The sequence below is a fragment of the Mus caroli genome, unplaced genomic scaffold (genome assembly GCF_978045245.1).
Source record: "Mus caroli unplaced genomic scaffold, Mus_caroli_1 scaffold_16, whole genome shotgun sequence".
Classification (NCBI taxonomy): domain Eukaryota; kingdom Metazoa; phylum Chordata; class Mammalia; order Rodentia; family Muridae; genus Mus; species Mus caroli.
The window spans coordinates 18275474-18303295 of record NW_028227271.1 but is presented as its reverse complement, the minus strand read 5'-3'; the positions used below and the strand labels follow the sequence as shown (position 1 = coordinate 18303295).

Here is a 27822-nt window from a genome sequence, read left to right as displayed (position 1 = left end):
GGCCACATACCTGAAGCAGTATAGTGGGTGTCTTTGCCACGTACTCACAGTCACATGATGTGAGGCCCTCCACTCTGCCTCCTCCAACCATCTGTCCTAAACAAGCTCATGACGGTAGTTTCTCTGGGTCTAAGGTAGGATTTAAGATTAAAATACCTGGGCTCACTGCATAACTTGTTTGCCAGGCAAGCATGACGACCTGGGTTCAGATCCCCAGGACCCACATATTAGCTCAGTGTGTCTGTGTGCATTCCAACCCTGGGTGGGGGATGGGGGAGATAGATTCACAGAACTAGCTCCAAGTTCAGTGCAAAAAAAAAAAAAAAAAAACTAAGGCGGGGGTGGGTGGCTGGCTGGAGAGATGGCTCAGTGGCTAAGAGCACGGAATGCTCTTCTGGAGGTCCTGAGTTCAATTCCCAGCAACCACATGGTGACAAACAACCATCCGCAACCATATGACAGTGTATTCATATATATTACATAAATAAACTCTTTTAAAAAAAGAACACCTAAGGTGGGGAGCAACTGAGGAAAATATCGGATGATGACCTCTGACCTCCACAAAATGCAAGTGCACTTGTATATGTGTCTCTGAGCCCTCAAAATCCTAACATGCATGAACACATACATACACAAATACACACACAGATACACTCACATAGGTACATAGGCACATACACTTGTGGTGGTTTGAATGAAGCTGGCCCCTATAGGGTCATATGGAGTGGCACTATGAGGAGGTGTGGCCTTGCTGGAGGAAGTGTGTCACTGGAGGTGGGCTTTGAAGCCCAGTGTCACTCTCTCTTTTTGCTGTCTGCCAATCGGGATGTAGAACCCTCATCTACCGCTCTCCAGGGCCAGGTCTGCCTGCAGGCTGCCATGCTTCCCCTACCATGATGATAATGGCGTGAACCTCTGAACTGTAAGCCAGCTCCAATCAAATGTTTGCCTTTATAAGAGTTGCCTTGGTCATAGTGTCTCTTCAAAGCACTAGAAACACTAAGACAGTCACTTGCAGAGATACACACTCAAACACTCTAACATACATACATAACTTAGACACACAGTAGACCATCTGTCCTGTTGAGGTTAGAAGAAGTTGATTAAGATATAGGAGTCTCCCACAAACCTTCCTTCTGGACCTGAGAGGAGCCACGTATATCAGGTCAATCTCTGATTATCTATTTCCTTAGAGAGTCCACCTCTGTTAAGTAGTAGTTAGACGGTTATGGAAAATCATCCGTTTTCTCACTTGGGAGTAGCAGCTTGCTTTGGGGAGATTGGTGAGGTATCCATTAGGGATGCTTAAGTGTTAGGTACCGCACTGAGAAAGGAGGACCATCCCCGGGCTGTACGAACCCTGTATCATCTCCATAGCGTGTAATTTACATTTTTGGGAATGGGTGTGAGGCTTTCAGAGAGTGGATATAAACAGCCTTTATGCACGGAGGCTTTAATGAAACTAAGCTGCTATTTACCAAATTGTGATTGCTGTACACGACGGTTCATAATCAACAGCTCAGCACCATGGGATTCAAGCGCAGACAGGGAGGAAAGAGAACACCGGGGTGAAGAACAGGGGGCAGGGAACACCCAAGGTTTCTCTCCAGAACAGCTCCTGCTGATAAGGAGCAACCGCTGCTGACATGCTGATGACTGCTGAGGGGTCAGAGCTGGTCGTAGGGCTCTGGGGTGACTGCTGCTGGTCACCACCTCCAAAACATTTGCCCTGGCTTTGCAGATAACGTGAAGTTGCTTGTAGCCAGAGAACCAAAGAACCAAGCACTCATGGGTCAAACACAATCAGGAAGAGGAGAGAGATGAGGCAGGGGTGGGGAGCACCTGCTGGGGCTGGAGACAGCAACCTCAGTGAAGGGTCTGGGTTCCTGGCTGTACACTTTTAACCCCAGCACTTAGGCGGTAGAGGAAGGCATATCTCTGCAAGTTCTAGGTCAGCCTGGTTTACATAATGAGTTCTAATACAGCCAGAAATACATAGAGAGCCTCTGTCTCACACACACACACAAAAAGCAGGGGGTAGGGGGGTTGGACAGAAAAATGATATAAGAGGTGACCAGGATGTATGCAGGGATGTCATCAGAGCCAATCGGTGGCCACTGCAGGTAGGGTGCACCGTCCCACTCCCAGGGACATGCCCATGGGAACATAGAGACCAAAGGGAGGGGGACCAGGTTCACATAGGCTCACAACAGTACTTACAATTCCCCTGTGACAGCAGGATCAACTGAAATGTTCCCTCAATAGAGGGACAGAGATAGACCCTGGCCTACTACTTGCCACGAGGAACTGGGGCACTGCCATACACCACAACCTGACAAGCCCTCAGGCAGGGCACTGAAGAGTTATTTGATGCCATGCAGCTGAGATGCCCAGAACATACACATCCACGAGGCTGGCTGCTGGCTGTGGCTGCCGGGGAGATGCTGGGGATGACAGCTGAGAGCAACATAGTATCCTTGTAACATTGGGAGAACGTTCTAGCTTAGACAGCATGTTGCACGGTATGTTTTGAAAGTTGCTTCTTTGGGGCTAAGGGAACTTCACCCAGTGCTATCCAGCTATGCACCCTGCTCTCTCAGGATCCCCTCTGGAAGTCTGCCCAATTCAGTCACTTAGACCCTGTGCTGCTGTGGTGGGTGGTAAGACACAGCAAGAAAGATGGCCGTCGTTGGTAAGGGCTTTATGAGCTGCACACGTGGTTTGAATCAAGATGGGGAAGCCAGATGGAGATGCTGCAGGTGCATCGATGGAGACTTTGTCTGGGTTCTTTGATCAAAGAAAGACAGGAGGGTTGTGCTCAGTGGGAGAGCCTCACCTAGAATACAAGAGTGTCTGGGTTCTGTCCCAGCACTACAACCAAAAGAAATATTCTTTTTACACTTGATTTTAGCCAAAAGGCCGAGAAGCAATAGAAATATTCTTTTTTAAAAGGGCATTTGGCTTTTTACTTAGCTACATAGTGGGTTTGAACTAGCCTGGGATACATGAGATCCTGTCACAAAAAGAAAAATTTAAATTTAAAATAAAATATGTGTGTGTGTGTGAGAGAGAGAGAGAGAGAGAGAAGGTCCCAGTGAGAAGCTGATGTCCCAGTGATTAGCTGACACACTGAATGAGGGGGATGAGGGTGGAGAGTGGAGACGCCACTGGAGACACTGATAGCATCAGCCACTGGTTTTCCTGGGCCCCAGCTCAGGTGAGAAGGGACAAAGAACAGGACAAAATGGGCAGCTTTCTAACTTGTTTTTGGCATTTTGTTTGTTTGTTTGTTTGTTCCAGACAGGGTTTCTCTGTATAGCCCTGGCTGTCTTGGAACTCACTCTGTAGACCAGGCTGGCCTCGAACTCAGAGATCCACCTGCCTCTGCCTCTGCCTCTGCCTCTGCCTCTGCCTCTCAGGTGCTGAGATTAAAGGCGTGTACCAACAACACCCAGCACTTTCTAATATTTTAAAAGTGAACTTTAAAAAACATGCCACCATTTTACTCTAAAGAAAGGAGCACATGATTAAAGGAGCCAGTGGCAGGCTCAGAGTTTTCCTTTGTTCTGTGTAGGATGCTGGGCACGGAATGGTTAGCCTTTCTCCAAGGCTGTTTGGATCTTTGGGAGCAGATGGCCAAACTAGGAAGATTCCCAAGCCTGAGGTATTCTTCAGGCCCACTAGATCTTGTGTGTCATCTCCAGGATGGAGAGCTCTGCAGTGGCCAGGCCACTTGGGCAAAAGTGGTACAAAACACACAGCCCAGAGGTGAGAACCAGACTGCAGAGCGACACATGATGCCTGCATCCGAGGCCTGCATCCGAGGCTGTACCATCATTAGCATCTACACACTCAGCATCTGTGCCCTATGACGTGTGTCTAACAACCTCAGTGTCCCACCTTGATTACAAAGGCTGCTCTGAGCTGGACACACATACACATATATACACAGACAGATAGATATACAGAGACACACAGAGACCAAGACACAGACGCAGGCACACATGTACATGCACACGCGCTCCCAAGTGGAAAGGAAATGGCCAGTGGGCGGAGCCACCACAGTAACTCCTTCTCCACTCAAGAAACCAAGGGCTACTGTGCACTTCAAGGTGAGGCCCCCAAAGGCCAGCTCTCCCCATCTGTGCAGATCCGGACTCCTGATGCCAGAGCTGTCCCTTTCATTTTTTCCCCAGCGTATTTTCTTCCCAGTGTACAGCCCCTCCCTGATGCCTTCCACTTAGATGCCTAAAGTATCTGCAGAGCGCTTTTGTGCGCACACAAAAGCCTTTGGTCCTCCAGAGTGCTCACATTTCTGCAGTCTTTTAACCCTGCTACAGACAATTCCTCATTGGGAGGCCAGTGGGGGGTTTGGTTTCAGCGTGGGGGCGGGCAGAGTGGGGTGCCTATGAAACCAGATGCAGGTACTGTGAGGCTTAAGATGTGAATGGATTCACACTCGGTGTCAGAAATGAACAACCAACGTTCACAGCGAAGAATTCACAGATGGCCGGAGCCCAGGAATGTTTGCCGGAGGTGGCGTGTGTGCGGTACTGTCATTTCTCCAACAGCAACCCCGTGTCCACCCTGCAGTGCCTGTCACCCATGGGCTTGCACAGGTACTTCCTGCCCACCTCAGTCAGCCTTCTCTAGCCATTGAGGCCCTGAGCCCGTGTATGGGACCAGCCCTTAGTAACAAGGTTGTATATGGTGTCTCTTGCATTTCACATTGAAGACAAAGGCAAAAGTCTGGCTATCCTGACCACAGACATGGGATGTGGGGGAAGGGCACACCTGAGAAACAGCTCCTGGTCTCTCCTTTACCCGTGCATATCCCAGAGGTCTGAGACAAGACCCACTAAGTGTAGCCTACATAATGAGGTAGCCTGGGCAAGCAGGAAGTGCTCTGGGCAAGGGGAGAGTACAGGCCAGTGCCTACAGGAGGTGTGTGCTTGCACGCTCACGCCACACCCTGCATCCTCAACTTACCCTCACTGGGGCTCATCTGCTCATGCACACCCACACAGACATTCACTATCACTCACACATGCACACGCACACACTCGCCAGCAGATCTCACACTTTAGGCAGATGAACAGAATCATATTCGTTCTTACATAGCCTGGCCTACCCTAGCTAGGACCTGATGGACCTCTTTCTGCCTCCCACCCCCAAGGCTGGGACACAACAGAGAGACCTCTCAGCACCTTATTTCTGACCTCACCTTGGTGTGCCACCCTGATAGAACCTAAGTGCAAGGAGCTCAAACCTTCATGATGAAGGTAGGTGTTGAATTGGTGGGAGGAAGTGTGAACTTGCTAGGAAAATCAGAGAGACTGTGGAGGAAAGGGACAGTCACAACGGGAGGCCTTGTGTCAGGCTGAGAGGATGACACATTCAAGAGCCACTGATACATCAGCAGCTGAAAGACACAGGTGGTGTCTCAGCCATGTGTCTTCCCCTCCCAACCCTGTCGGAATAGTTCTGTACCTCAGTTCCCCCATCTCCTCCCAGAACCCAGGAGACCACTGTAGCCGTACACCCTAGCACCAGGCAAGATGTCTGTGTACGTGGTCCCAGTACTAGGGTGGAGAAGAGGGGAGCTGAGCTTGCTCGAGCAAACTGCATTTCTTTTTTTTTTTTTTTTTTGAGACAGGGTTTCTCTGTATAGCCCTGTCTGTCCTGGAACTCACTTTGTAGATCAGGCTGGCCTAGAAAAAATCCACCTGCCTGTGCCTCTCGAGTGCTGGGATTAAAGGTATGTGCCACCACGCCCGGCACACAAACTGCATTTCAAGTTGCACAGAACACAGGGGTAGACTGGAGGAGGATGAGGGAGATGGAAGGTACTAGGAGGTAGGTGAGGGGAAGCAGCCATTCCACCAGACAGGACACACCCAGGTCAGACTGCCTAGCTCCTGGAGGACTTCCCATAACAGAGCAATGGAACACACAAAGGCCCAGGGTGAGCCCAGGAGCTGTGAAATTTCCACACAGGCAGCTCCCAACCCCAACCATTTGACCAGCCTGTGTTTAGGAATGGAAGCCTGGCACCTTATCTCCCGGCTCTGCCACCTGTCAGAGGACAAGGCTGTGTCCTTGTACCTGCTGCCTGGCCCATCACTACCACTGCAGCTCTACAGAGGGGCACCCAGCCAACACTCCCACAGGACTCTCTGGCCTCTCCAGTCCCCTTAGTTGGCTTCTATTACACACCAAGCTTGGCTTCAAGGGAACCATTTAACATTCCAAGGGCAGAGATTGGAGGATAGATAACCGGGGTCTCAGACATCACCCTGTGACCCATGGAGAGGTGGTGGAATGTACCTGTGTGGAAGTGTGGCTACTTGATATTTATGGAATACCTACGTAGGCCAGGCCGGAGCTCGGAGCTCACTGCCTCGGCAGGAAACACAGCCGGAAAGAAACAGCTAATTCACACAGCAGGCTCCGGCTTGTGGACAATGAGAGCTTTTATGGTAATGGAACCCCTGGGGTGCACTCTCATAGGCTCCTATGAAACATCACACTCCCCCTTTGTTGGCAAGAGGACTTTGTGCAGTAGAAGAATAAAAAAAAAAACCAAAAACAAAACAAAAAAACCCCCATAAAGTAAGGTCACTTTGCTGTACCCTTGGTCAGAGCATTGTAGGTACTTTGCAAAGCTCAATTAACTATGAAGCCGTGGCATGTTTATCTTACATAGTCTTCAAATCTGAAGATCTGTTGAAAAAAACATAAAAGAAAAAAGACCCCAAAATGGTTCATTGGCCACTGACCCAGATGGATCACCCAGATGACACACAGAAGGATCATAGAGCCACCTGAATTTACACCATGTTCACAAACAGCCACCATGCACGCCGTTTACAACACTGCCCTGAGACTTCATACCTCAAAGAACCTGGAGGTCCCTTGAGTGTGGTGGTAACACCTTAAACCCCAGCAAAGAGGAGGGAGAGGCAGGCGGATCTCTGTGAGGTCAAGGCCAGCCTGGTCTACATAGTGAGTTTCAGGATAGTCAGAGCTACATAATAAGACCCTGTCTCAAAAACAACAAACAAACAACAACAAACAAACAAGGACCTGGAAGTCCTGGGGAAAGACTTGCCCAAGTGTCTGAGCAAGGCCCTTGGGTTTTCTGAACCAGCAAAGACCCTTCCCTATCACGAGGGGCTTGAAGGCAGAGCGCACAAACCACCTCTTCTGGATCTTGGGGTTTCACATGCAGCACAGGCAAACAGAGATTTTGAACCATATGAGCAAGCCAAGTGAGTCATGCCAGTCAGGGCCAGGCAATTCCTGAGAATAAGATCCCTACCCAGAGGTCAGTCCAAGGTTACTTGAGCACAGGTATCCCCCCCAATCCCAGTCGGGGGCGGGGCTTGGTGCTGAGATGAGGGGTACCTTTCTGCTAGAGCCCCCTCTTCTCATAAAAGGGATTCTGGATTTTGTACGAGAAACACACTCGGCCTGAATAGACAAGAATACACACGGTGATCTTTCCTCGGCAGATTTATGCAGACAAGGAAAACATTGCAACCCATACTGACATTAATCATGTCAGTCTGATTTATTATCATTTGAAAGCAATATTTTGCCAGCCCTTTAGATATTTTTTAATGGGTATGGGTGTTTTGCCTGCGCGTGTGTGTACACCACTCAATGTGCAGTGTCGGGAACAACAGGATGACGAATACCCAGGAACTGGAGTTACTGGAGATGCTTGTGAGCTCCCACGTGCATGCTGGGAACCAAGCTCATGCCAGCCAGCGCTCTGAACACCCGAGTCATCTATCTCCAACCCCCAATAGTTTGCAGTTCCTGTACAATTTGCGCTCACTCTCTCGCTCCCCCCTCTGTCTCTCTCTCTCCCTTTACCAAGATCACACCTGTAAAGTCACGCCATTATCTTCTCACAGCTTCTGACAGTTTCTTGATCACATGTTTACTCCCTAATTATAGGGTATTGGGAAGCAGACCCCGCTATGCATAAGCAGTGAAAAGGAAGACTGATTTTGTCCATGTTTCGGAGGGAAAATGCAAGAAAACCAGACTAAGCCAGGCGTGGTGGTGCATGCCTTTAATCTCAGCACTTGGGAGGCAGAGGCAGGCAGATTTCTGAGTTCAAGGCCAGCCTGCTCTACAGAGTGAGTTCCAGGACAGCCAGGGCTACACAGAGAAACCCTGTCTCGAAAAACCAAAAAAAAAAAAAAAAAAAAAAAAAGAAAGAAAAAAGAAAAAGAAAACCAGACTAGATATTGTAACTTGCTACTGAGGTCTTGGATTGGTTGGCTTGACTTATGGGGCTATTAGGGACTTGATGGAAAAATTTTAAAACTGCTACCCACGATGATGATAATGATGCTGACGCTGATATAGTGATGGAGAAGGAGGGAGAAGAAGAAGAAGAAGAGGAGGAGGAGGAGGAGGATCACCATTTGGATCATTCCTAGAACAAGAAGGGCCCAAGCACCCAAGAGCCAACTTGATCTGGGAGGAACTTCACAAGCCCTGTCAGCTGCAGGAGGCCAGTATGACAGCCAAGACAGTGATGTCCCCGTGATAGAGGCAGAAGGCCCAGAAGGGGGCAATCCTTTGAAGATATTTAGTAATGACTCGAGACATTTGACTCTTCACTAGGGCATGGATCCTGTGACATCTTGTTAGTAATGGCCAGGGACACAGAATGATCTTCTTCTCTACTACTCTACTACGAGTCATCGTCAACCCCAAATGCCAGATGTGCCAGAGTGAGAAGCCCAACAACTGGCCCCTCTTGCCTCCTAATCCCTTCAAGAAAACTTCCCCTGCAGACTCACCCTGACTTCAGATGCCATTTTCTCCCCACATCCTGAGCGTACCCCACAGGAGAGTCCACACTAACCCATGAGTCTGAGATGACCACATAAAACTCACTCCCAATGGGCTGGGGGATGTCTGAGGAACTAAGGTAGGCACAGCCAAATACATGTGGTACCCTTGGTTTCCTGACCAAGGCAGTGAGGAGGGTCCCAACCTAGAGGGTCCTCACGTGAAGAGCAGATGGAGTCCTGAGTGTTGTGTATTAATCTGACTTGGGCATGGCCATCTCAAGAACTTCAATGCTCAGTCTCATGGGAGTGGCAAAGCCTTCCCTGGGTGAGCTTCAGAGAAAAGCCTTCCTCTGGTCCAAGTGGGAATGTTAACAGTGTGTATAGAAAGCATCAACAGGGGCTAGTGAGATGGCTCAGCGGGTAAGAGCCGACTGCTCTCCCAAAGGTCCTGAGTTCAAATCCCAGCAACCACTCGGTGACTCACAACCACCTGTAATGAGATCTGACGCCCTCTTCTGGTGTGTCTGAAGTCAGCTACAGTGAACTTATGTATAATAATAAATAAATCTTTGGGCCGGAGTGAGCAGGGACTGAGCCAGTGGAGCCAACCATTGACTGCAGCGAGCAGGGCCAACCAGAGTGAGCAGAGGTCCTATAAATTCAATTCCCAACAACCACATGAAGGCTCACAACCATCTGTACAGCTACAGTGGACTCACATACATAAAATAAGTAAATAAATAAATAAATAGGATGGCTACAGCCCGAGACTGCTTCCTTATTGAGACCTATTGAGATTAGTAAACCTGCTTCCCTGTTTGTTCAGCTGTGAACCTTAAATCTGTCTCCATTCAGTGCACGGTGTGCATGTCTTTATTACCAGCACTGGGGGAGGCAGAGGCAGGTGGATCCTACCAGTTTGGGGCCAGCCTGTTCTACATAGTGAGTTCCAGGATAGCCAGGGCTACATAATAGAGAAACTCTGTCTCAAAACACCAATACATACATACACGCACACACGTTCCAAGTCACAGCCCACCTGATCTTAGCTTTTCTGACATGTGTGTCAGCTCTAGTCAGGTCAATCCCTTGAGACATCCAAGAGGGTGGGACTTGTGGTGTCCCTGTGTCCCCTGACCCCACTTGGGCTCCTTAAGCAAAGCAAGGTGTAGCCAAAATCTCTCAAGAAGCAAAAGAGGAACTCAAGAATACCACTGCCCAATAGTCAGTTCCCTCTCCTCTAGACCACACATGCCTCTTTTGGAAGCAGCCAGATGCCTCTGTGTTGGGGGTGTGGGTAATAATGTTCTCTTAACACCATACACACTCCTGGGTGCTGAAAGGTGACTTAAAAGAAACAAAGCATTGAAACCCGAGTTTCAAGTGCAAAGAAACGACTTAAAATGCTTTTACTGACATCAGCCATCCTGTGCCCTAGGTGGACACGCCTAGCCGTTTATTTTTTTAAGATTTATTTTATGTGTGTAAGTACACTGTCGCTGTCTTCAGACACACCAGAAGAGGGCAAGGGATCCCATTACAGATGGTTGTGAGCCACCATATAATTGCTGGGAATTGAACTCAGGACCTCGGGAAGAGCAGTCAGTGCTCTTAACCGCTGAGCCAGCTCTCCAGCCTGCTTAACCTATTTTTACAAAAGCCCGGGGCAAGGGGGTGGGGAAGAGAATCAACAGGGAGGCCACAACCACAAATCTCCACTCCGCCAAACCTCCCTGGTGCTTCCAGAGAAGGGCTGGGTGAAGCCCAAGAGGCAGGAACAGTGGCTTTCTCTAACAGGCCCACGCTGGAGCCACCACCAACTCCAGTGGGCTCCCGTTTCCCTGAAGGCTGACTTAACCAACAGGTGTTCTCACTGAAAATGTCACTAAGTAGGAAGAAAAGCAAACTGCCTTCACCTGCCCTCACTGGGAAGGTCTGCAGAGGGTTCCCTGAGGCCACAGACACTGTCCTCCTCAGGGTCTGACCACAGTGTGACCTCCAGGATGGACGGTCACACAGCTCCACCATCACCTTCCCTAGGCCAGCAGGCTTCCCTGCTGCCCCACATTGGCCTGCCCGTTGTCCCTCCTTCCCTGGATCATCCTGTTTGTGCGTTTCACCTGTTTCCCCAGGGGACCCTGACGAGACGCCAACCTGGCAGCTCTGAAGTCCCCCCACAGGCCAGCAGAGCACAAGGTTCCCACAAAGGGCACTGTGGTCTCTGGGCAGAGGCATGTTGGAAAGCTGACCTGGCATGCCCAGGATCGAATCTAAGCATGGCAAAGATGTGCCTGAAGGATGACGGCATGCCTAAAGAGCAGGGCAGATGTGACAGTTGCAGCCAGCAGTCAACTCCACACCCTTACTGCAGAGTCGGAGAGATGCACAAGTCTCCAGGAACAGTGCGCTCGGGACCAGCACAGCTAGCTGCTGCTGGACCTACTCAACTTAAGGCCACCATCAGGACGTGGCTTGAGTCCCTTCAAGTGTGGCTTACTCTCCTTCATCACCTTGAACCTCTCCTCAGGCAACCTTCTCAGCCATCTTCAGTAGCCTGAGATCATTCCACATTTTATTGCCAGAGGACTCGGAACAGAGACACCACAAATGAAGATGACAATGACAATTCCCACACAGAGACCCAACAGAGTGACTTGCCCTGAAAGTGTCACTTTCGGAGTCTCTTTCCATCTTTACAGACTGGAGTCAAGTGAGAGTTTTGGTTTCTTTAAAAAAAAAAAAAAAAAAAAAAAAAACAGGGCTGGAGAGATAGCTCAGCAGTTAAGAGCTCCAACTGTTCTTCCAAATCCCAGCAACCACATGGTGGCTCACAACCGTCTGCAATGAGATTTCATGCCCTTTTCTGGAGTGTCTGAAGACAGCTACAGTGTACTTACATATAATAAATAAATAAATATTAAAAAAAAGTTGCATTGTGTGAATATGTTTTTCTGTCTAATCCCGGGTGTGAGATAGGGGCTGCTTTAGTTTGTCCACAGCCGTTACCTATGATGGTCTTGTTCCTGCTCTAAAGGAGTGTGATTTTTGCCAGCTGCAGATAGTTTAATTTTGGGGACGCTGGAGAGGGAATAAAAGTCAGAGCCTTGAGAGGAATGGGGGAGGGGGCTTTGAAGGAGGAGGCTGCTGCCCCTGGTTGCTGCTGTTATGGTTTGACCAGAAGAAGTTGGAGATACCCTGATGTGGAAGACTGGACTTGCCCCTAGGAACTGGACGACCCTAATCAGCAGGAAGTAGCCAATAGAGGTCTACACCCGCTTTCCACTCTAGCCTTCTTTATCTCCTACCTAGTATTGGGGGCCAGAAGAAATTAGGATGAAATGGGGTTGCAAGGGAGGTAGAAGTATAAGAACCCAATAAAATAATAAAATGAATACGCCCACACTGGAGTACTGTGACCTCAGGCTGCTGCCCAGACTCAGGCCTGAAATTGTTCCCAGCCTGACAGGTCTTCCCAGGCCCAAAGCGTGTCTGTCCCTGCAACCTGGATTGGTAGAGGCAGCCGCCTCAGAGGCAGAGGCAGACAGAAACATCAGGGCCGTACTGTAATCGCTGCTAATATCCCCCTGTTGTGTGGCCTACTTAACCCCCACATGGAGGTTAAAGGCCATAAGGGAGACTGGTTGGTTTCCTCCCTAAAATACCCACCCTCTGGCAAAAGAAGGAAACAGCCCAGCAAAGGCCTAATCCTGTGCTTGGGGCTGTGTTTGTTCCCTGGGAGGTGGAGGGAGCTGTTGAAAGGACCCAGCCTAGAAAGGGAACCACAGACTCCAGTAACCCATGTCTACCTACTGATCCTCTGGCATGGGGCCCCTCTTTCTTCTGGGCCATTTGAGGTAGCCTTCTGTAATGGGGTGCTCCTCTGAGCTGGCTCTCAGGACAGAGAATTCACAGCTGGGCTGAGAGGCCCCACCCAACCACAGGATGTGCTGTTGCTCTGGCCACAGCAAACAGATGCAGAGGCTTCGAATGAGGAAATGGAGGCTGGCTCAACCTCCCACACCCACCCCTTCCCTCCCTCAGCCGCAAGCCTGCAGTCTGGATGGGTGTCTCTGACATAAGCAAGAAAGGAAATACACCCCGTGTTTCCCTGATGCCCCAGGATTCCTGCGGTTCATTCTCACAGGCCTATACATTCTGGAAGCACAAACCACTGGGAGTGTCCACATAAGGTACGGAAGATGTGTAGCAGGAAGAACATATAAGAGAAGCCACAGGACCAAGGTAAGTCAGCAAGGTGATAGGGTGAATGTTCCTGGATGTTCTGCCTGGGAGTAGAGGCCAGCAAGTCCAGCATCTCTTCGCAGGATTAAGAGGGCATCCCTTTGCAGGACTATTTGTCACTCTTTTTTTTTTTTTTTTTGGAGGGGGTGGCTAGACAAGTTTCTCTGTATAGCCCTGACTGTCCTGGAACTCACTATGTAGACCAGGCTGGCCTCGAACTCAGAAATCCACCTGCCTCTGCCTCCCAAGTGCTGGGATTAAAGGCATGTGCCAATACTGCCTGGCTACTGAGTGACTATCTGTAACTCTTTCCACTCAAAAGTGTTATGAGATATCGGGACCCAAGGACGGGTATATTTGGGGCACAAAACCATAAGACACTTTGTCCTGAATCAAGTGTGTTCCACTTCGTGGGAGCTCTGTCGTCACCTGACCAGTTGTCCAGAATGCATGGGCAGATCAATCAAAAGCCTGGGCTTCTCAGGTGACCATGCCCCCCTCTGCAGAGACACAGAAAAGCAACCCCAAGCTCCAGAGGCTTCCAGGTCATGGGAGCTCAGCCCTCACTTGTGTGCTTGGGGTTACAACTATCCTTTAGCCACAACATAGGTAGATGGTTGCAGGGTGCATTTTCTCCAGGGTGAGAATAGGGTGGGAATTGTTGATTTACAGTCATGATGATTTGTATATGCTTGGCCTAAGAGTGGCACTATTAGGAGGTTCAGCCTTGTTGGAGTAGGTGTGCCGCTGTGGGTGTGGGCTTTAATACCCTCATCCTAGCTGTCTGGAAGTCAGTCTTTTCCTGTTTGCCTTTGGAACAAGATGTAGAACTCTCAGCTCCTCTTGCACCATGCCTGCCTGGACACTGCTGTGCTTCCCCCCATGATGATAATGGACTGAACCTCTGAACCTGTAAGCCAGCCCCAATTAAGTGTTGTCCTTATAAGAGTTGTCTTGGTCATGGTGTCTGTTCACAGCAGTGAAACCCTATCTAAGACAGCAGTGCAAAGCATGACGGACGGAGGACTGTGGGGAAGATAGCCCCCAAAGAAACAGCTGGGAAACAATGGCCGATTAAGACACCACAGAAAGGAGATCAAAGTCCATCCAGCTGTGAGTTCTGGGGAAGAGAGCACACAGAGGAGGGGCCACATCTTACTGCTTCTCAAGGGGCTACTGTGAGCCACCCAAGGGAAGCGCAAGCCATGCCCTTTATATTAATAGTAACTATCCCTAAATCCACAGGGCCATCACTTCATAATCAAATACAAGTATCTGAGATAGGACAGTGTGGACAGCAGAGATTTGCTCTTCTCTCTGGCAACTGTGCCCTGTGCAACACACTGATCCCCACTGGAGATAGGTCTGGGATTTAATCCCGAGTCCAAAGCACTCCTGATTAGTTCAGTGTCCCTCAAGCTCGTCAGGGAGCCTTCCGTCCCAGGCCATGGTAACCCTTCCTTCTGACTCCATCATCATTGAGGCAGCAGAGGCTGCACTGGCCGATGCTTACACCACGAGACAGCTCACTCACACAGCTAGGGACACAAAATGGGGACCAAAGACTGCTCCTGGTATCTATCTGGGGTGGTTGTAGGGACCTTCAGAAATAAAAAGATGCCCACTGCAAAGGTAAGGGGTGACCTTAGAGAAAGGAAGACAGCAGTGATTGGCAGCAGTAAAGGAATTGGAGACAAGGACAGTCCCATGCCCTAAGAGTGGGCAGATGGCATCCCAGGTACCAAATGCCTGAAGTGCCATGGACAGGAAATTTATAAAATACCTTTGCCACCATACAGGTTGCACAGGAAGGGAGACCTCATTCCTCATCCGCTGGTCTAACATAGATGTGGGTCTTAGAAAGTCCGGGGAGGGTTGTGGCCCGGCTTAGTGAGGGGCAGGAGAGGCCAGCATGGGCTCATGGTGAGACCCAGAGATGGTGGCATGGATGGGGAGGTGTAAGGAAAAAAAACAAATAAACCACAGCCCAGGAAAGCACATGACTTTGTGAAACAGAAGTGATTACATGTTTCCTTACAGCCAATAAACTGCAAAACATACCCAAGACATCTGCCTTCAGAGCTGGGAACAACCCCCAGTCACAGCTCACACAAGATGCGCAGTCAGAGCTGGGAATGTACACACTTGTGCGCGTGCGCGCGCGCGCACACACACACACACACACACACCGTCACAGCTCAGAGCAGCTCCTGGATTCTCTGCAAATTCTCTCCATCCTTTCTTAGTATATCTGAGTCTCTGTTTGCCCATACAGCTTCACTTCAAGCAATGGCTACGTGCACAGAACCCTTGGCTGACATCACACCCTCTGTTCCCTTCCAACAGTGCTTGCCCTTACATCACAGTACAAACATCATCCTAAGCAGAAAAGCCACTCAGCCATCACTGTCTGGCCATAGCAGGAGGCGGGGAGGTGAGCAGGCAAGGAGGCAAGCAGGCGTCCTCCTACCTTGTTGTAGTACTGCACCAGCACCGAATGCCACCGCCCATCGCTCACACCTCCAGGAACCTGCGGTGTCACCGTGGTTGTGGTCTCACCTGTGCAGCAAGAGGGAGATCCAGAGACAGGTTAGGGGCCTCCAATCAGGCTTCCAGGCTGCACTGTAGACACACAGCTCAGAGAGACTGGCTGTGTGTCTTTTCTTTTGGCATGGCCACCACGGTAAGCCATCCCCCATTCCCCCTCTGTGGAGGGCCTTGATCTGAAAGATAGCAAGATTCTAAAACAGGAGAGAGAGAAAAAAAAAAAAAAAGAGGAGCCCTGAGTAGAGAAGGCTAGCCCCTCTCAACCCCCAGGGCCTGATCCCCACATCTGTGCCTGCCTGGTCCTCTCATGCTGGTATAAGTCACCACAATAATTTACAGGTACACTGTATTTCATCTTTATTATAATTATTAGGTTTATTTGATTTTTTATGTGTATGGGTGTTTTGCTTCCATGTCTATAAGTGTATGTCTGATACAGAGGACAGAAGGCGGCATTGGATCTCCTGGAACTGGAGTTATGAACAGTTGTAAGCTACCACATGGGTGCTGGGAATCGAACCCAGATCCTCTGCAAGAACAGTAAGTGCTCTTAACTGCTGAGCTATCTGTCTCTCTGCCCACATCACTGCACTTCCATCACCAATTCCCATCTAGGAACCAGGCTCTGGCTGGTATTAGCACTACACTACCCTGACATGGACATCTTCCTGCACTCTGACCTCGAGAGGCCAGGTTCTGAGATGCAGAGTAAGGGTCAGAAGGCAGAGCAGCCGTGGGGCAGTGTGTGTGTGTGTGTACAATGATACACTTAATCCATGAGAGCCTTGGGAGGCACTCGCGGCTGCAGGAGCCTCACCTGCCGAGAACGTGAGCTGCAGCTGCTCCTCCACAATCTCCAGGGCGATGAAGTCATGCTTCTCATTGAAGCGGCCATTGTAGAGCAGCAGGGCGTTCCTGTCCTGGGTGGCAAACCTGTGGGCCACGTGAGCAGCGTGTTACACAGTGAAGGACCCCAGGGCCATGAAGATACATAGGGTGACATGACCAACCAGGGGAGTGAGCGCCATGGTTCAGGAAAATAATCTGCCCAGTACTTTATCCCAAGAGATGCTGACGGTCCAGCCAACCTGCTGCTGGCCTACGGTGGCAAGGAAAAGACTTGGTGCGGGGTGGGAGAAAGGACTGGGTGGATTGAGGTTTGTGGTTCAAGTCTGAGGATCAGAGTTAAGATCACCACTCCCCCTGTCAAAAGCCACGCTTGGTAACCACTTGTAATCCCAGGACTCAGGAGGCAAAGACAGGGAATCCTCAGGCTCTGCTAGACTATCTGAAGATGGGAAGTACTGGGTTTAGTGAGATACTCCTGTTTCCAAAAACACAGTGCAGAGGGACTGGAGAAAACACCCAGTATCATACACACGTGCACACGTGTGCGCACACACGCACATATGGAACACACTTGCACATAGAGAGAGAGAAAACACACACATATGCATGCACATGCACATACACACACACACACACACACACAGAACACACATGCACGTGCATGCGCACATGCACACACACACAAAGACTACATGTTCACAAGGATGACACATAGCCTGTTTACTAACTATAAGCATGTCTACAGGCAGAACACAGGTAGCTTATCTCATGCTACAGATCAGATGAGACCCCAAGGTGTTCCTTTCGCACTAATGTCTCCACATGAGTGCCAAGTCTCTCAGCCTCTTGTACCTATTGGAACATTTTATCCTGGACTCTGTGTGCCCAGGTTAACCCCTCTTACACAGTGGCCTCCTGGCAGGCACCATCCATTGCTAAAGACAGAGAAACTGAGATGGGCAGCCCCGGGAGGAGGGGAGGGTGGGAACATTTCAAGTAAAATGAGGAAAGACAGAAATAGAAACCAAAGCTTGAGGGGCTGGAGGAGAAGGAGCCGAGAACAAAGGAGGATGAAAGGGCGGCTGGGAGCGGGGCCCACTTGGGAGCCCCAGCACTTGGCAAACAGAAACTAGAAAGAGGAGAAGACCCGACAGAAGCCACCTGAGACAAGGCAACTCAGCCGGGCTGGGCCGTCCTCTGTGGTTAAGAGGGGCCTCAGCAGCTTCCAAGATGTGTGCCCCAGGAAACTGTAACTGGAGGGCCACTGGTCTTCTAAATACTCTGGGGGACTCTTCTGTCTTTTCTTGTGACTTCAAGTTTTAAGACAGTCATATGTAAAGGCTACCAAAAGTCACCACGATGCCCGTGACTCTGAGCTGCTGGCCATACCAAGGAGGGAGGGAGCCATGACTATACTCCAGGGCTCACATCCCGCACATGCCATGATAAACATTCTCTAGCCCGTGCCATGATACATTCACCAGGGGACACAAGACTCCTCTGATGTGGAAGGTGGTGGCTATTCATGGGAGTCCTCTGTTGTAGATACCATGTCACAGGAGATCCCATAGAAGGGCCCTTTTGTGCCATAAGGGGTGGTCTTCTGGATGGAGAGCAAAGTCTTGTCACAAAGGGGCAAATACCACAATTACCCGAGCCTGACAGTACAGGGTTCAGGATGTTCTGTGCCAATAGGCAAACACTGTTCATTTATCAGCCAAGAGGAGGGCAGGGGTGAGAAGGGCAGTAGTGAGTGCTGATGGCTAGAACCACCCCACATCCTCAGACCTCCCTACAATGTACCCAATGGGAGGGACCTTGTTAGCCCACAGTATAGAAGATGAGGAACAAGGAGAAGTCACTTGTTCTTTGGTCGTAAGGACACTGCTGGCCGGCTTCATCTTTGGAACAGAACACAGGAACAGGCTCCTTCTCCGTCCACCCTAAGAGGTCTGGTCCTCAGCAGGCAGCTCTGCGAATGAGGAGGCTGTGGAGTAAGCCACCCAGGGGAGGACAGAGAAGAGCACACTCCTATGTGGAGAGCACGGGCTGCAGAGAGCTACTGCAAACACGCACAAAAGCACCCAGTGGAAGCCTTACTCCACTGAACTAACTTTAACCTAGCAGAGTTCTTCAAAATGGAAGGTCTAGGTTTTCTTTCAACCAAGCAAACGTCACAGGCTCCAAATCACAGGCTTATGAGACCTAGAATCCAGTGAGTCCATTCGATATTTTGAGTGTAACATGTTTGTATGCATGTGTTCAGGTGCTCACCAATTCAGCCAGATTGGCTGGCCGGCACATCTCTGGAATCCTCCTGTCTTTGCCTCCCCAGGTGTGGGATTACATGTGCCACTGCGCCCAGCCTTCTACATGGGAGCTTGGGATTTGAACTCAGGTTCTCATGCTTGCACGAAAGTATTTTATCAAGTAAGCCATCTCCCCAGCCCCAAATGATAGATTGGAAATTTTTTAAAGTAATGTTTAAATTCTGGGGGAGAAAGTATGAATGGGGCATACAGTCAGCCTCTTACAGACAGATCAGGACCAAGGATGGAGAATTGGGTGTCTGAGCAGCCAGCCTTGTGACACACATAGGAGGTCTGATTCCTGGGCCTGCCCCACTGGCTACTGAGATATCAGCAATGTCCATGTGTTAGCTGGTAGGTAGGACCAGAGTAGCCTAGGATTTGGGCTGTCCCCTCTTGGAAGACTTGGCACGGATGCTCTGTTGTCCCTATGTTGAAATAACGTCCCCTGTCATCATTGACACAATGGCCTGACTCTTGAGCAGCTGGTCCAGCAGCCAGCACCAAGCAGGTCTCCTCAACCATCCAGAGCCTAGAAAGTTGAGGTGCGCAAACCCCCACAACATATTCCCAAGGGATGCCCACAAACACGGCTGCACTTACGCCAGGGAGACGGTGAAGTGGAAGCGTTGCCGCAGGCCTCGGAAGGTAACGAAGGACTGGGGTGGGAAGCTCCTGGTGCTCACTTCACAGTAGGGATGCTCGTACTCGCCGGGCGGGCACACACAGTGGAAGCCTCCAATGAGCAGGTTCACGCAGGTGCCCCCGTTTTTGCATACTCCGCTGGCACAGCGGCCTGAGCGAACGTTCACCTGGCAATGCTCCCCTGGAGGAGAAAGCAGAGGTTGCTCGATCACACAGAGGCTGTCCTAATGTCCTAGTTTGCTTTCCCCACTCACTCCGCCATGATAACGTGGGGGGAGGAAATGGTTTATTTCAGCTACTGTCTATCATCGAGGGAAGTCAGGGCAGGAACTCAGGGCAGGAACCCAGAGGCTGAAGCAGAGGCCAGAAGGGAGGGATGGTTACTGGCTCACTCTCCAGGGCTTGCTCAGTTTGCTTTCTTATATAACCCAGGGGTGGCACCACCCAACAGTGGGCTGAGCCTCCCTCATTAATCATTCATCAAGACAATGCCCCTCGGACATGGGGGTGACAGTGACAAGGCCAGTCTAACAGAGACGGTTCCTCAATTGAAGTTCTCACTTCCCTGGTGACTCTAGTTTGCTTACGTTGATTAAAAAAAAAACTAATGAGCACAGAGACTAAGGGAGAGCCAGTGGACAGTGGTTGTCCCCTGAGTCACACAGTTGACTTGGATGCCACAGTGACACCTGGACCTGGGGCTTGGGCAGAGCTTGCTGCCAGTTTGCAGATCCACATGTACTGCTCCCTGAAAGCAGAAACGCCTTCCTCTGGAGGTGACCCGAGAATGACGGATTATAGGAGTAAAAGATCCTCTGGGAGTTCTACCGAATGTGTCGAGGATGCATCACACTGAGTCCCAACTGCTGCTTTGGTAGCCCAGAAAACAAATCTGCTGAGACAGAAGGCGGCTGGAGTCACTAACTGCTATACACCTTTACAGCTATTCAAGCCCACCCATAGAAAGACTGTTACCAGGCTAGGCCAGGCCAGGCTCAGGTCAGGCCAGTGTGTTGTCATCCACCCACCAGTTCTGCAGTAGCTGAGATGGGCTCAGAGAAAAGGACAGAGAGAGGCTGCCAGTGCGCAGAAGCAGGTGAGAAACAGTCACTGATTCATGCTGGCTCATCTCAGGTCCACAAGAGTGGACACTTCCATCTCCCAAGCCGCTCCTGGAGCCCAGGGCCCTGCCCGACACGGCTCTGAGCTTGGCCACCCTGCCGGAACCTTCGAGTTCATGTGCCTGCATGCACACCTGCACACACTCACACCGCCCTATGGGTCACACACGCAAACCCTCAGACCCTCACAAACACGTTCATGTTCACATTTGTAAACACCCCGACCGGCACATACATCCTTACCCCTGTGGCCTCTGACTCGGTCTCAAACGCACATGCTCACAGCCGTACTCTCCTCAAGCACACTCACCTCACAGAACATCTCATATGAACTCCCCCTCCTCACACACACACACTCACACACACACACTCACACACACACTCACACACACTCACACTCAAACACGCAGTCAGTGCTCACAGCCTTCTATGCAACCCTTGGGAGGGCCCATCATTGAAGTTGCAACTTAGAACTTTCTCTCTCTTCCTTCAGACACCTTAAATTCTCCCCTTTGGGAGAGAAGTTTTACTGTATGCCAGGTTAGCCCATGCTCGCTGACGCCCAGCACATCAAAGCCGCCCAAGAGACACTCTGACCTTATGCTCGCTAACGCGTGAAGACCAAGGGCCCTGCCTCCACCCTCCTCACAGCCAGTGCCTGAGAGCAGGGGACTTTGGAGGCTCCAGGCTCCAGGATTGTCCAAACTTTCCCACCAGAAGAGAAAGCCAGCCTTTGCCCTGTAAGACCCTCCAAACTCCAGTCCCGCCTAGCCGTGGGACTGCAGACGTGGTAGCCCAGGCTGCTCCCCCACCCCCAACTTTATCTTTTAAAGACCCTGGAAATGGAAGAGGGCCCACCCTAAGTCCTACATGACTTGCACTCAAGTGTCTGGCTGTGTCTAAAAGACCCGGGTTTCCCGTGAGACCACATGCTGGGTCCTGTGTAGATAGGATGTGGGGAGCTCTCAATCTGCACAGTGGTTCTGTTAATCCCAGAACTCATGTCTGTCCAGTGTGGACTCTGTAAGAGGAAGGCTCTGAGACTGGAGCTGGGGCTGGGGCGCAGGGGTGGTCCTCCAGACTTTTCCCTTCCCAGGCAGAAGGCTGTATATCTCGGGGCCCAGTCAATAGCCCACCCAATTCCTGCTCATAGCCTCTCTCAGTCCTTCTAAGCAAGTCTACCCCATCCAGTACCACCTTCCTCCTATTGTCTCCTGGCACCTCCAGCTCAGCCCTCCCTTCTCTGGCCTGTTTCTCTCTAGCCCCCCCCCCCCCAATCTAGACTAAGAGTTCCGCCATCTGCCCAGGGAGGTAGGCTTTGAGTCTTGGAGACACCTGCACGCCATTGGCCCTCCCCTCCCTCCTCTATCATTCTCACATCCCATGCCCCCATCCCACTGCCGGAACCTTCACCTTAAACCCAAGCACCCCAAATATGTACCTTATACCAGTTTCATTGACTCACAAAGCCTCTTTCTCTGCCTGTGACACAGTAGACCACTTCCTACAGTGCTGGTCTCTGAACACACTCACCCACTGGCTTAGTATGCCACTACTCCACAAAGATGTCACCCTACCATGCCCCTGGCCCTCAAAAGCACAGACCTAGATCATTCACTCCACACTCTTGGCTCTAATGTAGTCACATTGCTCCTCTGGTCAGGATCCCAGAACCCCGAGCATCACTAGAGGAGCCTTCCAGCTGTCTAGTCACTGATGAGAAACCTGATGAGATAGCTGACCTGAGGTGCCTCTCCCTCAGTTTCTGAAGACTGTCCTATGTCCCCTCCCCAAGACTGCCCTTGACTGTGGCTCATGCTGCAGGGAGTTTCACTGCACTCTGAGCAGGTCCAGGACCCAGGATCTCCCCCATCTCCACCTGCAATACCACTATGTGGGAGCATGCAGTGGGGGTGCAGCCATGGGGTTCGATTTAGGGCCAAGTCCGAGAACACCTGGACCACAGTGGGTGCCTTGCGTGTTAGGGTACTGGACTAGTGCCCATCATGAGGGGGTGTCTGAAGAGAGCTGGGTATGCTGCAGGTACTGGCGGGTGTTTGTGGGATGAAATCATACAGTGCCAGGGCTTCCCACAAAGCCAAGGCAATGATTCACGCTTGAGCTAACCGTGAGGTTACAAAGCAGGCATCATGCATCCACTGATCCCAGCATTGTGGGGAGATATTCAGACAAAGAACTAACTGTAGGGTTAAACACACACCACTTTTATATAAGGCACTGTGAGCTGTGGTCACTGTGCTGAAGAAGATAACCCACACCAGCCCTGGATGGAGCCTCATCTCTGGGTTCTTTGCGTAAGCTCTCCAGGTCCTTTGGAAGCCAATGCAGGCTATTCTGATGTTCCCACGAGAACACTGGTCACAGCAGCCACTCTTGCCAGTGCATCAGGGATGCATCTTGGCTCACTGAGGCCTTTCCTTGCACGAATCTTCCATGTGGCTTCTCTGCATGAGGTTAGTCAGATGCCCTGGGGTGGGGGTGTTCGGTTTACAGTGCATGCGTGCTCCAAGCAATGTCAACCTAGGGCTGCCAACTTGACCATGTAGCACGCACACTTGAGACCTTGAGCAGCGACGGCTTCTAATTCTGCAAGTCATTTTAGCCCATGAGAATACTACAGGTCAAAGTCTGCAAGTCCTGCATCCTTAATCCTCTCATCTCATAAAGCAACTGTAAAAGACAAGCTTTGGTCTTTTCTATGCCTCTCATTCTTGCTCTCTCTCTCTCTCTCTCTCTCTCTCTCTCTGTATTTCTCTTGCTCTCTCTCTGTGCATATGTTTCTGTGTGTATGTGTGTACATGCATGTGTGTGTGTTTGCATGCGTGCGTACGTGCATGTCTGCGTGTCTGTGTGTCTATGTCCCTGAGAAGGCCAGAAGAGCATGTTAGATGTTAGAGGTTCTGGAGCTAGAGATGCTGACCATTGTGAGCCACTGACCCTGGTGTTAGGAACAGGGACATCTGGAAGAACAGCAAACACTCTTAACAACTGAGCCATCTCCACCCACCCTTGCTTGCTTGCTTGCTTTTCTATGGGTGCTGGACTCAAACTCACCCAACTCAAATTCACTCGGGCTTGGTTGATGGCAGATGCTTTTCCCTCTTGAGCCCTCTCTGGCCTATCATTTTTCTTCTTGAAACAGTTACTCTATGGCCCAGAGCTCTTGACCCTTGGCCTACCACCACAGCTATCAAGAAGTGCCATTTTGATTAAATAAATCTTCTCCAGGCTTACTGCCATGATTTAAGTTCGTCCTTTTTCTAAGATTTTATGGTTCAGGATTTGGCATTCCCTGAACATCCAGGTGTTCTGCTTAGAGTCAAATGCCCCTTGCTGAGTCGTTCTCCACCCTGGAGCATGCCTCCCCACATCTGCCCTTGCACGCCCATGTAGCCCCTCCACCACACCAAGATAAGGTTATCTTGGGCAACCTGATCGCTGAGCTCAATACTGCAGAGCATGCCACAAGGCCCATGAGGGACACTGGCCTTAGCCTGGTTAAGGCTGCATACACATAAACCCACTGAGAAAGAATAGAAAGAATTTGCAGGAAAGACCCCCAAGTTGAGGCCAGGCTAGCCCCGAGTCTCATGCATGTCCTATCACTGAATAAGTACCCTACCTAGATGTGTGTGAGTAATGTCCTCTCTGCCCAGAGACTCAAGCTGGTACTGTCAGAGTCACTGACCCTCAGTCTAAATAAAAGCCATAGGACTTAGGCAAATGGGTTGCTATTATAGGAAGGAGTCAGCTGGTAGATGAGAGCAGTCAGGGAGCTTTGACTCCAATGGAAGTGAAAGGACTCAAGTCCAGGGAAGTCACAGAGCAGAGGGTAGTCGTGTTCAGTTTGGGAGAGGAAATGAGGAGCTGATGGCTCTGAGACCCACTTCAGTGCATACACACAGGAGCAGGGACTAGCAAAGCAGAAGGCCTAGTCCAGCATCAGAGAAGCACAGTGCCCAGACCCTTGAGACTTCGAAGTAGGCAAGGTGTGCCCCTGGAAGGGAAGGGCAGGCAAAGTTTTGTCAACTTAAGTTTCTAACTAAATAAAAAAGACAAATCCTTTCTCTTTTCATAAAGACTTGAAGGCTTGAAACTAGAAAAACTAGAATTTCCAGAGGCCCCAACCAATGGTAAAGAGCTCAGACCCAAAGCATAAAAGACACAAAAGTTTGGAAACTGGCAAATTTGGGCAGAGCTGAGAACCAGCAGGGCAGGTGGCGAACACAGCGAGGGAGGGGGTGGGGGGCTGGCGGTGGCGTTGGGAACTGAGGATGGATCACCCAAAGTCAGGTCATAAACACACAGATCCCTAGAGTGGCCGGCCGGAAGCCTCATCCGAGCTTGGGCCCAGGAAGGAACCTTGCATCCTAGCACAAAAGCCACTGTGCAATGACATGCAGAGGCCCCACCACCACAGGAAGGGCTGTGATGGGAGAGTGGCACTCTGGGGCACTGAAAGGCGGGTGTCAGCAAGAAGTCACGGAGCACTACGCTAAGCAGACTGACCCATCCTTCCAGGTTTCCGCCCACCCACTCGTCCCTTTTCCTACCCGGTCACCACTCATCCTCCTCCATCCTCCCATCCTTCCTCCATCCGTTGATCTATCCTTCCGTGAATCCACGAGCCCACCATCCTCCTTCCTCTATCCACTGGTCTGTCTGTCCCTTCACCCATCTATTCATCTCCCATCCACCTATCCATCATCCCTCCAGACAAACTTCTTTCTATCCATCCGTCCACCTATCATTCGCCTGCTTATTCAATGAATTGCCCATCATGGGACACTTTAAGAAACTGGAGCTATACGAATGAACAAAATCGTGCTACCTGCAGCTGCAGAGTCTCTTAAACAGGCCAAATGTTTGGGAAAACAGAAAAGATGAGCTGAGTCTTAAAGCAGATCCAAGGGCGATGAGGAAGCTAGAGACAGTGAGAGGTGAGGTAGAGAGAGGGTGCAGCCAGCTGCAGTGCTCAGGCAGAGCAGACCCTTTAACCCACATGGATCGTGACATGAGGTTGCCTTTGGACCCGAGATCTCTTTCAAGCCCAAAGATTCTGAACAGACCTGAGGAAGAACCTCCAGCCTCAGGTATACCCACAAGTATACCCAAGTAGAGAAGTGAGAGGCAGCATCCTGCAGGCTGGCTTTGCAGAGGAGACCTCAGAGACCAGCAGACTGACAGGGCTAGCCACTGATGCTTGCTTTCTGGCTGTTCCAGGGGCCACACTGAGGGCTGAAAATGCCGAAAGCACCACGAGAGCAGTCGTATCACAGACCAGTCTGTGCCATTACCAGACAAGCTCTCTTCTAGGCAGGCTTCAGTGTGCTGAAGGCCCAGAGGAGGTAGGAACTTGTGTCAGTTCACACAGCCACAAGGGTAACCCACGCCGGCATCAGCGGTGTCCGTATGGAGTCTGCAGGGATGGGTCTAGAGTATGTAAATATCCAGGATCGACACCATAAGAAGATGTCAGATGATGGCTCAGGCCTCAAAACTTCTATCAAACTGGCAAAGCACCACTGCCTAAGACAGAGGTTTACTATACAAACACCAGCCAATGGCTTTTGCTTTGCAGATTATATATTTATCCCAGAAGCAGGGAGACCAGTTACTCCTGGCTGGGGAGCCATCTCAAGTACCCAGAGGGTGGGTGAGGGAATAAAACTCCTTTGGCATAGGTCCTAGAATGCTGCTGTCACTCCAGGCCCTGACTCCGCCCCTCCAGGCAACTGTCACTCCAGCCCTTCCTTCCCTCCCTCCCTCCCTCCTTCCTCACTCCAGGCAGACTGCCAGGTTCTAGTCTGTCCTCCCTTCCCCCTTGGGAGTTTCCAGCTTTGTTTGGCTTTCTCACCTCCTGGGGGACTGAAGAACCACGAGCTCAGGTGGCCCAGCCCCTCCCTGCTGGCCAAACTACCCAGATCTCAACAGAGGACCCAGACACCTGCTGTCCCTTGCCAAGGCTCCTAGGAGAAGGGGCAGCCGGTGGGAGAGGAAGCCCTGAGGCCAGGAGGGGCCACAGTGCTGGGGCTTGTCCAGGGTCTGTCTTTTTCTGATGACTTCATTGTCTTTGAAGCAAATTCTTAGAACTCCAGTCACACCCAGTTTTTAAATATATATATATATAAATAAATAAATGCATTCCAGCGGTAAAGAATCAGCTCTCCACCCACCCGCAAGGTTCCCTACCTGGAGAAGCCACCTGCCTGTCTGAGGGTTGGGGCCTGCAGAGCCCGAGGCGGGAGAGGGGGTGTCATCCCAAGCCTCAGTGTTCCGAGCAGCTTCCAAAAGGGTCCTGTACTGCAATGACATTTGGAACACACCCCCTAGAATACAGCCACCTCCATGGCCTTGAAGCCACTGGGCAGAGGAGACCAGAAGATAACACACCCCCTGTGGTACAGGAAGGGCTGCCAGAGGACACACCCACATCCCAATCCCCAGAGCTGTGTCTCCCTTCAGCCAGTGAGAGGAGCTCAGAGTGAAGACCCAGAGACTGGAAAACTATGGCACAGGGGCAGCCGGCCAGATGGCCAGACGGCCCAAGTGACAGCATGCAGTGTGCTTTTTGTAGATTTAAATGAACTTTTTAACACAGTGGTTCTCAACCTGTGGATCGCACAACCCCTTCAGGGTTGCGTTATCAGACAGATATCCTGCCTATCGGATATTTACGTTATGATTCATAACAGTAGCAAAATTACAGTTATGAAGGAGCAATGAAAAACTTTATGGTGGGGGGGGGTCACCATGATATGAGGAACTGTGTATTAAAGGGCTACAGCATTAAGGACCATTGTTTTTTTTTGTTTTTTTGTTTTTTTTGTTTTTTTTGGATTTTTCGAGACAGGGTTTCTCTGTGTAGCCCTGGCTGTCCTGGAACTCACTTTGTAGACCAGGCTGTCCTCGAACTCAGAAATCCGCCTGCCTCTGCCTCCCGAGTGCTGGGATTAAAGGCGTGCGCCACCACGCCTGGCAAGGACCATTGTTTTAACACAATTTCTTTTTTTTTTTTTTTTCGAGACAGGGTTTTTTTGTGTAGCCCTGGCTGTCCTGGAACTCACTTTATAGACCAGGCTGGCCTCAAACTCAGAAATCCACCTGCCTCTGCCTCCCAAGTGCTGGGATTAAAGGCGTGCACCACCACGCCTGGCTAAATTTAACACAATTTCTAATTTGAAAAAAAAATGCATGTGTGTATGAGAGGGAGAGAGAGAGAGAGAGATCAGAAGAAAAGTTCACGGAGTTGGTTTCTTCCTTTACAGAGTT

The 27822-nt window shown here is 50.6% G+C and overlaps 1 protein-coding gene across 3 annotated transcripts in view; it reads right to left on the bottom strand.

Annotated features, from left to right (window-relative positions):
- The window catches only part of Celsr1 (cadherin EGF LAG seven-pass G-type receptor 1), a 137501-nt gene that overhangs the window by 44753 nt on the left and 64926 nt on the right, over positions 1-27822 (bottom strand). For all 3 annotated transcript variants that reach the window (XM_029469791.2, XM_021183487.3, XM_029469792.2), the window contains exons 3-5: positions 19367-19589; positions 16423-16538; positions 15529-15617 (exon numbers count right to left, since the gene is read on the bottom strand). In XM_029469791.2, coding sequence (XP_029325651.1) covers positions 15529-15617; positions 16423-16538; positions 19367-19589 — 428 coding nt within the window. The remainder of the gene's footprint in view (positions 1-15528; positions 15618-16422; positions 16539-19366; positions 19590-27822) is intronic.